The sequence below is a fragment of the Argiope bruennichi genome, chromosome 7 (assembly GCF_947563725.1).
Source record: "Argiope bruennichi chromosome 7, qqArgBrue1.1, whole genome shotgun sequence".
Classification (NCBI taxonomy): Eukaryota; Metazoa; Arthropoda; class Arachnida; order Araneae; family Araneidae; genus Argiope; species Argiope bruennichi.
In genome coordinates, this window is record NC_079157.1 from 109,261,968 (window position 1) to 109,279,732 (window position 17,765).

The following is a 17,765-nucleotide window of genomic DNA, read 5'->3' on the forward strand; positions in this document are numbered from 1 at the left end:
CACTTTCTAATTTTTATTACAATTTATTTTTTCTTTCTATGATTGGCTAAACCTAACAACCCTTAATGTTTTATCATTAATCAATTAATAAAATTAATTTCATCATATTTTAATAAGTCTATCTTTTTATGCATTTCTCCACTATATAGGCAGTTCCATAATTCCTAGATTCAAAGGTTGATAAAAGGCATCATGTCTTCATAGAAACATGATGTAGTTCCTTCTTAGTATCTTGGTCTTCTATAGAAAAGGGCGACACTTTTTAAATTCATTAAGGAATCTACAACCAATTCCTCAATAGAAAGCAGATCTGCATTTTGCAAGTAATTATATATGTATGATAGTGTACCGAGGAACAAGTGTGGCCAAAACCACGAATTTAGTTAATCTGAGCAGGTATCTATTTGGAAAAAGATGATTTACACTTGTAAAAGGTTGCTATGCAGTAGATTCGGTCCCCTCCAGTTTTTATAATCGATGTTATTAATTTTCATATATATTTACTCCAGTTATGAGAAAATTGGGGGTTCATCATTTCTGATTTCAATCTCCTGATTTGTTTAGATATCCAGAATTTCTGAAGTTCATTTACTTTCAAATAACGTGTTACATAATAACAAAAAACATTTTTAATGAAGGTTTTGGCATACACAAATGGTTAACTTTTTCCAAATAGGATTCTAACTGAATATATATCTCAACTTTATTCTAAAAAACATCACCGAACATTGAAAGCACAAAAATAACAATTTGAAATGGAATTTCATACAAAATTTAATTGAACACACTCGAAGGCAGTTGAACCTGAATATTAAATTCAAAGTACAATTTAAATAAATTTTATTCTAGTTTAAGTAAAGAAAAATCTATTTCGGAAAAGGGTGCAACTTTGAACCATAATCAGGTTACAGCTAAAAATTACATGGAGGTCTGACTGCTTCAAATTTTAATCCCACAAAAGTTGCATTAAAAATCAATCTAAATATTTTAATGTAACAGATGCTTCAAAACATCCGGCTGATGTAAAAAAAGATTGCAATCATAGTATTGGAAACCATATATTTAAAATTGATGTCTTCTTGATCTACCAATTGCGATTACTTCAGATACCAAACTCTAACTTGGAAATAAATTACTCACCATTGTGGCCAAGTATAAAGCAGAGTACACACGAGGACAACTATTGCGCGCAGTAGAAGGTCACACCTATTCAGGAATTTCACGTGACCCGAACTGGACAATGGTAAATAGTTGTCCCGATGATACAACTATTTGCCAATGTCCCTTTCTGATCTCGTGGTGTTCCTGAAGTAGGCTTGGCGTTCTATTGCGTGTAATAGTTGGAATCATGTGAACGGTGCTTAAAAACAAACTTGCAGAAAAGAAGGATTGAATTTTTTTAAAAAAAAATTTATTGAAAGTATAAAAAATGCATCTTCAACCAAACTTTCAAAATTTCTGAGAAGACATTTTATAATTTGGATAAAAAAAAAGATAATTACTTCTACCAACACGTTTTAATAACAACATAATGATTTGGAGTTAAGATTGTACAGTCGGAGTTAGTACTCTATGAGTAAGTTTTGGAGCGAAAATAAAAAAAGAATTTCTTCGGAGCTATCAAGTGCAGAAGAATTACTTTTCTCACTCGTCTCCTTTTTCCATTCTTGTGCCATCTCCAGTCTTCAATTTTCTATTCTTGATCATCTGAGGATGAGCAGATCTCCGATCATAAGCTTGCCCAATCCATGCCATGAAATCTATGAATGCTTTTGTAAAGTTTAATTTATAGCCCCATTCGCTTGTAGAATAGTCCCATGGGAAGACATGGTGGTAGTTGTGCCAGCCTTCTCCCAAACCCATGAAAGCAATAAGAATATTTTCTCTGGCTTCAATGTACTTATCATAAGATTGGTCACCATATGAGTGGGCAACGCTATTCACCAGAAAAATCACATTCTGAAGGTAGCAGTGTTTCGCCACAAAAGCGATAAAGAATGAATTCCGCATAGATTCATTCCAACACCACATAGGTATTATAGTTGGCAAGATGGTAGCAAAAAAGAGAGCCATAAGTAAATAAAACCTGCAAAATAACATTATGTTTAAAATAATAGCAGGAAAGTGGCATTTAAAAATGTTACATAACCTTACTTGCTTTAAACAATTTATGAATGAGTCATGAATCTCTCAACAATATTATGAAAATGAAGTCATCTTATGAATAAAATAAATTTTGTGGTATTTCTTTTAAACAAGAGGCGAAGAGACTTTGTATTAATGTTTCGATGATTTTATTAAACTAGCTTCTTGTACTCTGAAAAATTAGATGCATCATTCCCAAAATAGGTTTCTTTTTATTGTTTGGAGAAAAAAAATATGGCTGAATGAGTTAACGCTTTTAGAAATACTAATCTGCATTTCTTTGCAAACTGAGTGAGTATTTTATTAACTGCCAGAAAATCAAGAAACTTTGAAATGATATAAAGTTTGGACAATGCCTGAGAATAGATATCGAAGTAAAAGGACTAATCAATTAAATGTGAACTTTTCGCCTAAATAATTATCGAAATTTCGATTTAAATAGGATAAAAATGTCGATGAAATTTCTAATAGATTTCTTGTAACAAGAAACTAATCACAACTTTTGAAAAAAAATATGTTAGGCTGCAGGAAATATTTTAGGCCTCAAGATGTGTTGAGGAAGTAATTTAGTAATATATATTAAGTTCTAAAATAAATAAAGGTACATAATTTTTTTATGACAATAATTTTTCCTGATAATTTATTTCAATCGTGATGAATAATAATAATAGATTTTTTCGATTTGTGGAGTGGTTCCATCCTGATGAAATTGAGACTTCGTGTTATAATTTATATATCCTTTTTAATTTTGCTGTGTAAAAGAACTGAATGTGAAATTATAGTACATTCTATTTCTTGAATATTTCTGTGAGTTTAGTCTATATTTATCTATTACTGCATTTCGTTTGTCTACACGCCTATAAATCAGTAAAATCCGAGAAAGTCTACTTCGAGGGATATGAAGTTTGTCCTATCACTGTTTTTATCTAGCGAATTTTTAATTTTTTTAAATATCTGTGGAGCGGCGAACTTCCATATGTGACTAGAATAATTTTCATCATGTACCAAACCATAATTTGATTGAAATTTGATATTATGAAACTGTGTCTAACAGCAGCATTTTAGCTAATAATTTGGAATTTGAAGATTGGATGCTGTCTTTTCTTAATTCATATTTAATATCCGATTTATAAAATTAGAAAGAGGACCACCTTAGGAGCGTTTATTTTTAATTATCGTTAACTTAAGAAAATCTCTTGACATAATACTGCTAATCAATTCTGAAAAATTTAGGCTTTAATTTTTAAATTACTTTAGTAATTCGCAACTAAAAATTCCTACTCTGATGTTCACAAGATGTTAGATCGCCAAATCAATGCTGACTGAGTTCTTCTCTGGAGTACAATAAAAATCATTCTGAGTTGCTGTCAAATATGAGGTGTAGTTTTAATAATATACCAACAAAAAGCTTTATGCCAAGGATAGAAATAAAAAAAAAATTCTTACCTTCTGTGAAATCTAACAACTGGATCAGCCAATAAATCATCAAGGTAAATAGATTTTCCTTTCTCTACTACATCCGGATGCTTTTTACACATCAACCATCCTATATGAGCAAAGAAGAAACCACGCTTGATATTATGTGGATCTGCATTGGTCTCAGTGAATTTGTGATGAATCCGATGATCTCTACACCATTTGTAGATATCTTGCTACGAGATAATTGGTTTTATAATAAGTATTATGCTAATATATCAGAAACACATTTAAAATGGTTTATAAGTTACAAAAACTTACTTGGGCCGCAATACTAAGAAAACAGGAGAGTAGAATTCTTAGTGGCAACTTTGCTTTATATGATCTATGAGACCAAAGTCTGTGTGTTCCTGCTGTAACACCCAATCCACCAAGATGTGCATAAATGAAAGCTGGAACAGATATAAAACTAGTGAAAAAGGAAACGAATTCATGTACGCTCATTTCAGTAGAAAAGATGTGTCTTAAAATTTTAAGGATAAGGCTTCTATTCTCAATAAATCTTGGTATTTAAGCTTAAACCATAATATGAATCTGCTAAGAGTTTGTATCGTTACAGGATCTTTGACACTTAACACTTTTCAAAGTGTTCTTGATATTCTATCGAGAGCCATTTTGAAATTCGGTTCGATCGAGTTAAATTAGAATATAATGAAAGTGTGCGAGAAATTTCTTGGAAAGGAATTCGTGCTTTTGATCTAATTTAAAATAAGGAAAATATCCGAGATTGCTCCTCCCATCTAATTCCTATTTTATATCAATTAACCTACAGGGAAAAAGATATTGTTGCCACATCTCAGCATCACTCTAGAACATATTTAGAGTTTCCATTCTAGAACACACATCATGAAAAGAATAGAGTTTCTATATTCACCATGAGAAAATAGAAGAACGGATGCGTTCAATTTTAAGAGGTTTGTCATTATTATGAATAGTGCCTGCGAAAGCAAAAAGAAGTGAAAACTGACAACATCGAGAATCTAGCAGTTAATTATTTAAAATAAGAGAATTGTGGGACATGTAAGATCATTCTTTTACTACTGCCTGCAAGTATTGTTATTTGAATTACGTTGGACTTATATTTTTGAGATAAATAATTTCTCGAAATACCTTACAAGATATTTCGTCTTAATTCTTTCAAAGGAGATATTGACACACAAAAGTCAGATCGGATCAAAATTAAATTTGATGATATGACAGTAACGGTTACCAAATAAATAATATTTCATTTATAGAATAATATAGATTGGTAATAGAATGGTAAAAAGATAATAGATTGGTAAAAATAATTACAGTCATTGAATTTTGATCTAAAATGAGTCTTGCATTGACAGGTTTTAAATGTGCATCTTCAAAGCCGACATGGTTAAATATATAAAAGTGGCATATAAGTGATAAACATGTAAAGAAAATTCTTACTCAATAAATTTTGTTGCTGCCTTAGCTCATTTTTTTAAGGGGCAGCAAAGATTGTTTGATAGAGTAAAAAAATTAAGCATATATTTTATTTTTCTTAGTTTTATATGAGATTTAATATATTTTAAAATTTTGAATGAAGACAAAAACCAAATAGTAACCATATAATTTTTTACAAACATGTTCCAAAAAAAATTAATCACATGAATAACATAATTAATAAAACTTTAAATGGCTTTGATTATAATTAACAACAAACAAATTACAATCTACAAATTAAATTGCCTCTACAAATTAAAGATAAAAAGACAGCCTTTTAAAATTAGACAATTGGGCATTTTATAAATATAAAAGTGATAAAACATAAACAAAATTAGGTAAATATTTAAAGAAATTATGACAATTTTACTAGCCAATTTTTAATAATAAACAAATGTATAAATAAAGTTCCTTTTTCTGTGTAAGAAAAGCAAAAGTGAAAATGTCCAATCAGCAATAAATTATATAAAAATAAAGGTAGATGCATTTAAAAATTTTTCATCTTAATGATGGCATTCAGATAAATTTTGAGTGATAATATATTATAAAATTATGGTGGATGAATATTAAACCGTTTTACCGCAATTTCACTTCTTTACAGAAGCGTAGAAAATTTAAATGTCAAACCATCGATGTGCAATTAAATATATATGCCAGCTTTTGTCTGAGTTCTTAAAAGGACGAGGAAATTATATAAAGAGATGATGTGCAAAGGGTCTCGTTTATATTTTCCGACTTGCTTAAATGCACAAATTTTGCAATTGTACATACAAAAACAGAAGGAAAATCATTCTCAATTATGATATTATTTCCGATCATGGGAAGGCATCTAAATTTTTGGACGAAATATAGGAATTCTATGTTTCTTAGATTCTGTCTTCATAGTTTCTTCTTTTTTAATTTTAATCTCATATTTTTTGAATTTATAGTATAAAACTGTTGCAACAGGTGTGGATGATAAGGAAAAGCATTATTTTTATGTTTAAAAATATTCAATATCATGCATATTTTAAAAAGTGTTTTCAAAATATATAAAAAAGCATTTAATAAAAAAGCAATATTTTAAAATTTAAAAATACAGTTGAAAAATATAGTTTAAATTTAAAAATATTGTTGTAATAAGTTTTAAGGAACCACAATGATCACAGGCATAATAAAGAAATTTTAAACTTCATTGTGAAAGAAATAACGTCGATATTTCAAGAAAGCATTTGGACCGGAGAAGAAGTGGCCAAAGAACAGTTTGAATAAAATTGGGAAAGAATCTTAGAGATATGAAAAAAGGCCGATGTAGATTTTTGCCAGTAACATTTTTCAATTCATTTGAAAAATTACAAATCTAAACCTTCTGTGAAGCATCAATCATGCTGAGCAATTAGATATCCGAAATTTATTCAATACAAACGCTTAGTTTTAATATAAAGATTTATCTAAATTTCTTATCAAATGATGGTCTTTAAGTCATTGCAGTGAGACTACAGTTTGCATGCACAATACATCATACTTACCATCATTTTCATTCGAAATGCCTGCATGTTTTCCTTTAGCCATTTTGAAATTCACTGTGCATTAAATGAATTAATAGAAGAAAGTAGCAGGATCACGTTTAAAAGGTGTTACATATTTGTCAATAGTCGAAAAGCGCAACTTACCTATGATTAGGAATAGAAACTATTTCTGATAAGTAGAATATTTAAATGAAATTTATCGAAACGATGTAACAAGAGAAAATGTGTTGATGTTCTGTTCTGTTGCCAACACTAAGTAATAAATTTCTGAATTATCTATATTTTAATAAAGCTATTTTAATGTCTTTTACTATTATTCCGACGTCTTAAAAGAATCTGACAGCAAATAAATTTAATGCTGTCATCAATAATGTCTATATTAAGAAAGTTGAAACTAGTTCTCAATGATCTAAAATTGGAATTTTGTTTCAAATTTTTTTTTATTTTGGGATTTTTACATACGATGTCAAAAGAGGCGACTTAAAGTTCATGGGATTAATGTGCAAACCAAGCAATGTTTACAGATAAACTGATAATTTTATGATTGGATTTATGCTAAGCGCATAATATCACAATCAAATACTTACCGAATAGAGAAGTTTTCCAACAGGCTGACGTGAAACTCAAGTAAAGCGCATAAAGGAAGCCTGCATGAAGAAAAATGAAAAATATTACATTGAACCAGATTATTTTGACTTTGTACTCTGGTGTTTCGGATTTTTTCTGAAAAACTACTTCTTTCACGACAGTCGAACTCTGAGCAGCCATTCTGGAAGAAAAACATTTCACATTACAAGGAATGATTTTTATATTATGCATACGTTTGATTTTGCCATAATATTTATCAAGTGAAAGCAGGCAGAGGAATATAAAAAAATTAGACTTGGAATTTCCAAAATTAAACTCCAGGTAGATTCCTAATCATTTCATGCATATTTCTAATGAGTTTTGTAATCGGTAAGTTCCCAAAAGAATTTAGTTACTATTTCAAAAGCAACCAAGTTCTTTATAACAGAAAAATTAATTTTCGCGATGATTCTCGAGGTACAACGTCAAAGAAACTTCAGAAATTTAAACGATCATAATTCCTGAAAGGCTAAATCACATTCATTTCAAAAATGCAAAGTTTTAGGTCATTAGAAACGGAATTTTAAACTCCAAACGAGGATAATCATGTTGCTAGAAATTGCTGATGAAAATTATTTGACCTTGTTATGTTTCAAAGAAATCTAATAATGACTTAAAACTTCTATTAATGGCTTTGTTCCGGATGTTAAATATTCACATGTGCTTTTATAGATGTAGCATGGATATTAAGAGCAATGTAATTTTTTTTTAAAAAAAATCCCAATATATTTGTAAACATCTTTTATAGAAAATACAGAATTTTTAGCGGAAATATACGAAACTTACAATATACGTGATAATATGAGACCAAAATATTACGTTAAAATTTGCAACAAACATTTTGAATGTTTGAGAAAATATGAGCTATTGAAATTAGCGATATGTAATAGTACATGAACGATACATAGCATGTTTTTTTTCATAATTTCGAAGTAATATAGGCAATATAAAAACTCCAAATTAATATTCAGAGAAATGTCGGAATTCCAGCGGATTGAATTTCAGTTGCCTTCTAAGAGAAATTAAATAAAGATATCGCTCTAATTAATATTTATTAAATTTTATTTATATTGTATCTTTACTGAAAAAGTTTTTTATCAAATCTTTTCTTATATGCAGTAAATTTACGATATAAAAATATATATTAACATTCCGCAAGTTCAGATTCGGAATACCTTCCTCCTCTCCAATATGAAGTTTTTCATCGAATGAAAATTATTTAAAACTTAGTGGGGATTTCAACGAATAAAATCTTTTTAATTACGATATGATAATTTCCAAGATTTAATAACAACTTAAATTCAACAACTATCAACCTAATAAGGAATGAGATGTGATTCGGTACACTAGAATAAGGTGTTTTTTAAATAATAAAATTGTTAACAATCATAAGATTTTAACATAGGTTTTATCAGTTCAAAAACATCTGTTAAACAGATTATTAATTTGAAAAAATCATAATTTTAGTCAATATTTTTAAGATTATTAAACATCACGTGTCTTTTTATCAAATGAATGCTATGTGGAAATTCGTGTTTTGTTTGAAACCTATAATGAACTTTCGAGAAATCTTATGCGAAAATAAAATTGTATATTACTTAATATTTTCATTAATTTATAACGTGAAAGTTACCACTTTTCTGAGTCCGAAGTGTCTGCACTTAGTTTCATTACATAGTTTAATGAAATTTCTGTAATGTTTTCATCTTAATTATATAAACAATCAAAGCTTGATTACAAATATTTGATTATATTTTTCAATTCTATTCTCATAAAAACAATCGTTCAATTCTCAATATGTCAACAACAAATGAATAATGATCACCTGAATGATGTTATTGCAAATATGGTTCAGTGATGCTTAAATTACAGACTGAATTTTCAAATATTTATTACAACTAAAATATAATTATATAAAATTAGATACATTATTTACAGTAATAAAATTATAGTGAGTGCAAATTATCAAGCTATCCCAATGTATTACAATCACTCGTTTCCGTAATCTATTACACAAATAACACCAAGTTTACATTCCTTCAAAAAGACCCTCAATATTACCATCCGGATGCTCAGAAATATGGAAGAAACACACACTAAATTTCTTATCTGTCATCAAAATTATAAAATTAACATTTCCATCCTATTTTGCATGATTTTATTAAAAAAAATGATAATGCTCGGCTATTTCGTAACAAGCTACAACTCTTTAAGAAAATAATTTTATCTAATTTAAAATGAACTGTTGATATATTTCTTTTTCTGAGACTTAAAAACCAAGAGGACACGACTAGGACAAAAGACATTTTTAAATCAAATATTATATATGAAGCGGGGGGGTTTTCTAAATAAATAAAATTCTTACTTTTAGATTTTTTTTAAATTTTAAGCTTCTATAAGTTAAAAATGAGCAGATGATTGAAACAAACTCATTCAATTACATTTTATCTCCACATTTTTTTTATACTCTAAAATTTACTCTAGCTCCATAGTTGGCTCTTTGAAAATGTGGAGCAATTTTTTTTAAATTTTATATCAGTTGCCTCAGTGTGAAAGTTTTTGAAACAGTTTCTTTTTTATAACGTGATGAAGGAACGTTGCACTATTTCTAAAAGAGAAATTAACAGTAAAATTTTAAAAATTTATCATACTTATTAATTATTTAAATAATATGGCAATGATTGATTTCTACATTTGTTATGAAGACAATTATCAGCAATTCGTTTTAGATATAACTGATTTCCAAACAAAATGTCCTTGCTATTTAAAACCAATTCACCGAATGAAATCATCTTTCATAATCACAATGGCTGAATCGTTTTTTAGTTGCTTTTAGCTACACAATCATAAAATTTCCCATCGCAGCAAAAATCGTTACATGCTCACAGCTTTCAAAACTATTTGCACGATCAGCTTAAAGAAAGCTGACTTGAATTTTCTTATCAGAAATGAGGCGAAATCTTGTTTGTCGCTTTAGCAAGATTGAAATTCGATAGCATTGATTGCGCTTATTTCCACATTTTCCCTTTCGAATACAAATTTATCAAGATTTTAAGAACGAAATTCATTATAATTTTTTATCAATAACAACTTCTGCAACAAAATTACAAATCTTCCCGTTTATGGCAATATTTAAAATGTCATATTATTATATTCTTCACTATACGAGAAATCCTTCAGAATATTCACAAGACACTAAAAAAAATTACTTGTTTTTTTTGTTTTGTTTTTACAAGACACTAAAAAATGACTCGTGTCCTTTTTTTTATTTGTTTGCATCCGAAATTTACAAAGAAAATACGTATAATGCAATCATCATGAAAAAAAAATCGCATTCGAGATTTTGACAAATTTTCGCGATTCAAACCTCACCGAGTCCAAAAAAAAATCATATTTTTGGAATTTAATTTGCACTTCTGTGAATACAATGACTCAAAAACACTTTGAAATAAACGGATGAAATTAGTTATATGGTCTGTGCACTTAGTTCGCAAATTTCTATAAAATTTTGAACGAGATAAATTCAGAAAAATTTGTCCGACTATAAATGAACACTATAATCACAAAACGTAAAGAACTGGATTAAAAAAATTGGTACATACGTTTAGTATATAAAATGCAGATTCTTATCAAATTTTAAATCAAATCTATCGCCGTCAATCGGTTTGAATTTTCGCACACATATAAACGCAATAGCAACAAATGCATATAAACACAATAAACAATGTAATGATTTAAATAAATGAAATTTGATAAGCCGTCTTGTTACTACCGTTGAAGATATGTACGAAATTTTAGTTTTCATTAGGTTAGAAAAAATGCATCTAAAATACATTTTCGATATTCTGACGCTTGTGTATTAACCACACACTAGCGATTAATCGCTAGAAATCACTAAAGATTGCGTATTAATTGACTCTTACGCGATTTTCTTTGAGAATGGCATACGGCTAATAATTTTTAATTCTTTTAACTCTAATAATAATGGGTAATATTTTATTAACGAGTGTACTAGAAAGTTTCGGGGAGAACACGGTCGCTCATTTTCCTTCAAATTCAAGTATCTTCAAACTGCAATATTAAGCCTCAGCTCTTCTGTTATAAATTTTAATATAAATGGGGTCTATGCATACCATTATTAGTTAAAAGGTTTAAAATATTTAAGAACTCGTTTTAAAATATTTTCGGACTGAGATGGAATGCCTATAATTCTTCAAATGTAATTCTTTTCCTTTTTAAAAATGTCAATGGATTTAATTAATTTATTCAAACTTTTACCATAAAAATATTTATTCGACATATATTTTTGCAGAGTCGTATTCTTAGTACTTTTTCAATAAACTGTCTTTCTATTACATCTATGTGTGTCTTATATTCCGATGAGTCGGAGAATGTTTATATTGGGTGTACAGCTACCGAAGAATAGATGCTGAATTACAATTTTTATACAATATCTCCTTTCCATTTAGTTTTATATGTTTTACTGGAGAAATGATTCCCTGAACAAAATGGGTTTATTATAATCAACAATGAAATTGGTTGCTTTTTAGTTTGGGAAGTTTAGAATAATTACCTTTTATTTGGAGAATCAGGTATACATCAAACAAAACTTTGCAATTACAAAATTCAAAGTTAAAAGGTTCAAGTATATATTAGTACCATTATATCAGTGTTGTTGTTGTTTCTTATGGCACTTGCCATTGGCAAGCCCGCTGTTCGAAGACAGTGGATTTAAGCCTGGGGGGAGCGCCTCTTGCTTCTATAGTAGCGCCATCTATGGCCAAGAGAACGACTTAGCTACACACACGTCACAACCCTTTTTACGGGGCGGACTTCATTCACGCATTTCATTCACTCAAACACAGATCGTAATTTAGACCTGAATCAGGGAACCATCACCCCTGATCCAGTACCCCCAGTGGTATTACTCTCGACATGGAGGACTTTGTGACCACGACAGATTTAACGCGCGTCAGCCACCAAGCACGCGGGGAATCTTCGGCCGGCGGGGTTCGAACTCGCAACCTAAGGGACGCGAATCCGAAACTTTATTTAGATATTTCGAAATTACATTGATGTTAATAACTGTTAGAATTTAACAAAAAAGAAGAAGAACATAATATTAATTCAATATTATGTTCTTAAATAATTAAAATATTATTTCAAGAATATTTCTTTTTTCTTTTTGCATTATTCAAATTAAAAGCAGTTTCTGAGACATGGATTCAATGACACCATAAATAAAAACAAAAACTTTGAAAAAGAATTACTCGGTTATACGCACGTTTCATACTTAGACTTTTTCCAGCATATTGCATAAAGAGCAATTTGAAGGTACCGAGGAGCTGATTACATTCAAGAACAAAATACCATGTGATAATCAGAGCTAAAATGAACAACGCGGAGCCATTTTGACTCTCATCTATAGTTACGGGGTGCTAATATTCAACAACTAGTATTTAATATCATCAGATATATCTCAATTATAGAAAAATAATCAATACATGACGATTTCAGTAACAGTATTTTAATTTTGAGTTAAACAAACCATGAGAACCTGAGATTAAGAATTGTTTCCTTTAATATTAATAAACTCAATTTTGACAAGTTTTTATTTCTTCATTAGAAAGAAAGTTATCACAATCTCCAATTTATTGTTAAAAAATACACTTGCAACCAACGAGTTATCGCTACGAAATTTTTTTCATACTTTCTACAATAGATGTTACTTTGGTTTTCTCCAAGAAAAAGTACTATAATCGCAAATATTGGGTGTGGCTGTGAATATAAAATAATGTTTATTCGCAATACTGATAAAAAATATTTCTTTTGTACGAGTACATTTACTATTCAGAATATTTTTAAGGTTTATTTATAAACAATCATAAGAGAGTTAGAATAAGTATAGGTTAACACACATGTATGTTCTGAATAAAGAAAATTCATCATAAAATATTTTACTTCAAATTCTAGTGCAAATGTCCCATTTGCGGTTGATAAAAAAGAAAAAAAATGATGTCCTTCATTCTTAAACTTTGGAGACAGGAAGTGATAAATAACGGGCGGAAGAAACGTGACATATTTCTAACTTTACCGTGTCTAATTTCAAATATTTTATTACATTTAAGATCTTTATTTGCTTACATATCTCTTATACATTTTTATCTTCCCAAAGGGTTAATCCCTTTGGGACGTTTAAATTATCAGTGTTTACGGCAGATAGAAAGAAACGGAAATCCCTCAGCTTTGTACAGAACTGGCAGAAATAACACACGAGAGGAGCAAAAAGTAATAATTTTCGGAAGTAATGAACTCCCAATATATTGGGATAATTTAGATTAGAATAAAACAAAGGTTAATTTTTTGAAAATGCACTGAAATTAGTTTAGAATTAACTTCTGTTTCAGATGATAAATTATTTAATTCGTCATTTACATATAAATTACAACAAAGGCATAACAAAAACAGTGTGACAATGAAAGAGCTTTTTCTCCTTTTTTTGTTGCAATAAAAAGGCATATATTCAAATTTCATATTTTAAAACACTGCTAGATATTCTATACATAGATTTAACTTACAAAGAATACTGCAAGCAATTTAAAGATTACCACACCAGAAAAGTATTTTTATTGATGTAATTCAAAACGGAACCTTTGATTACACATAAGAAATAATATCTTATCTTGTTACAGTAATAGATTAGAAATACTTTCACAATTAAATCTAATGCATCATATTAAATTATTATTCTTCTGAAAAGGAAAATTCAACAAACTGTAATCTTCGAATATTTATTAGAATAAATATATTCAAGAAAAAAAAAGTCTTTCAAATAATTAACAATTATTGAAAATTATCTTTAAACATCAATTTATAGAAAGAAAACTTACTTTTCAATAATCTTTATCTTTACTTTTCAATTTTTGCTAAAGAAACAAGTTGTGTTTTATTCAGATAAAATTCAAAAAGGAGCACTTGATTAAATGTAAGAAATAATGTCTTAATATGCTAGATAGCGTAACAGTAGCAGGTATTTATCAACAGCAACCAATAAGCCGATTCAACAGATTAAAAAATGTCTACACGCCAAAAAAGAAAGCTTTTCTTTTTAACAGGTCAGGAATTATTCCACACTTTTATATTGTTATTTATTTTGCTCAACTTGACTCATTGGTGGAAACGAACAACGTTCAATAGATAAAAAATCTATTTATAGTTTTATCTTAGTTTTATGAAGCAGTGTGATTATGGGAAATGCTTATTTTAATCTTTTTCTGTTTCGAAATGGAAGTTTTCACACGGCGTAAACAAATCCAGATTTCGAAATTTAAACAATTCTTCAAGGTGTATTAAATTCATGCATTATTTGGAAATGTTTGTATATTCTAAAGTTTTATTTTTGTAATTATTAAAAAAATCATTGAATTTTATGAATTTATTAGAAATTATATTCGCAGCTCTAATTGAATGTTTCTGTTTTATAAAAATGAAAAAATAAATAAAGAGCATGTAAGTCAGGGACTGGGGAATAACCATTTACGTGCATTGGAAAATGTTTATGGCTATAGTTTTTTTGGGATAATTATTTGAATTAGAATTCACTCATATGATTATCCCAAGTTATCCACTCTCATGAGAGGAACTATGAATTCAATGTGAGAAAAATGAAATGCATTTTTTGTTTTTCTTAGATTTTTCTAAAATGGCATTTTCAAATCTTAAAATGTTAAGACAAATTTTATAGAACATAAAATTACGTGTAAAATAAATGTCGCGATTGATTAATTTGATAGTTTTAAAATGAATGTTTCTCTCTAAATGATATATATATACCGGGTGCGGCATAAATTCGTGCAAACTTCAAAAAATCATAATAAAAAAGTAAGACTAGAAAAAGATTGCGGTTTGCGGGAATATGTTCAGAGAGCCTTTGGATTTTGTTATTTCCATTAAAAAAAGTGCATTTAGCAAATAATCGATAGATGGCGCTCACACGTCATACCGAGACGGTATATACAAATCAGGAAAACAGAGCACAGTAACATTATAGTACATTTTATTTTAAAGCAAAAGATGCTCAACATGACCGCCACCACAAAGTATTAAGCAAGTGAGGCTTGTAAGATGTCGGCATCGATGCCACCAACGACCAACTGAATGGCATCTTTCAGTTCCATCAAAGTGGCAGGAGAGTTCCGGTAGACACGAGACTTTAGGTATCCCCACAACAAAAAGTCCGCTGGAGCAAGACCTGGCGATCATGAGGGGAACTCAGTCTTACATCCTCGGCTTATCACTCTGTCCTCAGTGAATGTGTCTAGGATGAACGTCTTAACGGAACTAGCAACGTGAGGCGGGGCGCCATCCTGCATGAAGGTGAAGGAAGATAATGCACGTCTTTCCTGCAAAGCAGGCATAACGTGGTCACGCAAAAGCCTAAGATAGCTTTCTGCAGTGACAGAGCAGGTTTCCCAACCGGATACAGGACAACGCTCTTCATAGAAGAAAGGGACTAGAATGAAGGACGCAGTCAAACCGCACTAAAAAATCACATGCGGAGAATGTAGTGGTTTGGTCGTCTACGCACGAGGGTTTGATGTCGCCCAGATACTACTGTTTTGCGTATTGACGTCACCATGCAATGAAAAGTAGGATTCATCTGTCCCCGTGATGTTCAATAATCATTCTGGATCATCTGGATTCCATTTATGCGAGCACCCATGTTGCAAAGGCTTGTCTTTTCTCGCAATCTGCTGGCAACAAATGGTGAAATGCCTCTATCTTAAACGGATGCAATTTCAAGATTTCGTGCAGAATGCGTCGGATTCGACTTTTACGGAATTCATGTTACTTTACATGCTTCATGTGCACTGCAACGTTGCCACAACAAGTTTAATTTTTTCAGTGCAAACTCTTTAGATTTTTTTAAACACTTAGGATCTTCCTTTAAGGACATTTTTACAACATATTGTCCTTCCGAATTTCTCGAAATTTATTTTTGAAACGTTCTTCAAACATTATTTTTTTTTACTCTCAATTAATTCCGTTTCAACATTTTCAATTTCCCAAAAACTTCTTAAAGTCTTTTCTAAACCAACACTTTCTTTGACTAACCGGCAATATATTTTATTTTCTTCCGTGTTAGAAATACTCCCACTCACTAGATAACCAAAAACAGAATTTTGTAAGATTAGATTGGAATTTGGTGGACATATTTGTCCTGGTTCCAACAGTTCAAAAAATGCTTCCGCTCCAACCAATAAATCAACTCTTTGTGGAATATAAAAATGCTCATCAGCTAATTTAATATTATCTAACCCTACTACGCATTCATCTACTCGCTTTGATGGAGTAAGATCCATAATTCTCGGAACAACTAATAAATTTAATTCAGTCTCAAAGGTTCGGGCCTTGTTACACAAAGTAGCGGATACTTGAGATCGAACGGAAATCGCTGAGTAATTTAACCCAGACACCACGATATTTATTTTATTTCTTCTCAACTGAAGTCGATCTGTACATTCGTTGCTAATAAAGTGAGATATTGAGCCAGAATCCATTAATATCCGTACTTCACATTCATTTCCAATAAGAATCACATAAATAACCAAACGCTGTACTCTGGAGAACTGTTTTGTTTTTAGTCGAGAAACGACTACGCGTAGCTGAAAAGACGTTGGCGCCAGTGTTCTGTTCATTGCTTGCTGCCGGAATGAATGAATGTAGAAGCTAATGGGGAGAGAGAGGAGGGTGACAGATTTCTATTTTCACTTTGTTTTTTATTTAATATCGTACTCAGAAAAGGTTTCATCTTTTTCTTTTAATTGCCCAAAAGAATTCTGATCTCGGGTGAAATGTAAACTATATGATGCCTTTTATTGCATTTAGCACAAGACTACTTTGATTTGCAACTACTCACTTTATGTTTGCCAAGGCAATTTAAGTATAAATAATTATCTTTCACAAATTGTACTTTCTCATTAACAGGTAATTTCTTATAATTAGAACACATATATTGAGGATGAGCATCATTACATAGAATACATTTCGAACATTTTACATCGGATAAAAAGGTCTTTGATACATTTTTCACATTATAATTTTTATTATGAGGAACAACACTCTTTGATAGGGATTTTCCCTGAGATGACAAATATAAATCAATTTCCTTTTCCAACGTAATTTCATCACACCAGGTATCTGCTTGTTTTACACTTATATGTGAAGAGGTTTCTCTATCCAAAGTTTGGAAAAGTTTATCAGAAATTATAAGCTGATTTAATGTTTTGTAATCTGACACATTCCTTAATTTTAAGTAATATTCCCAGACTGTGGTTAAACGGGAAGCGAACTGAACATAGGTCTCATTTAACTGCCGCGTGGTCATTCTGAAATTCTCTAGACAGGACTGAGCTGTTGACTGAAACTCTCTCAGCACAATTTCTTTAATTTTCTCATATTTAATTTATTTAGATCATCATCATCTATGTATGTGATTATATTAGACGATCTTTCACCTAGCAGGTTAAGAAGAATCTCAGATTTATATTTCTC

At 30.0% G+C, this 17,765-nt stretch overlaps 1 protein-coding gene across 1 annotated transcript; it reads right to left on the bottom strand.

Moving 5' to 3' along the window:
* Nucleotides 1–779: 779 nt before the first annotated feature.
* LOC129975718 (acyl-CoA Delta12-desaturase-like) lies at nt 780–14,347 on the bottom strand. The gene is made up of 5 exons (XM_056088894.1): nt 14,102–14,347; nt 7,172–7,353; nt 3,883–4,013; nt 3,592–3,797; nt 780–2,086 (listed from the first exon to the last, which is right to left on the bottom strand). The coding sequence occupies exons 2-5, from the start codon at nt 7,350–7,352 to the stop codon at nt 1,645–1,647; spliced, it is 960 nt and encodes a 319-aa protein (XP_055944869.1). The 5' UTR covers nt 7,353; nt 14,102–14,347; the 3' UTR covers nt 780–1,644.
* Nucleotides 14,348–17,765: the final 3,418 nt, after the last annotated feature.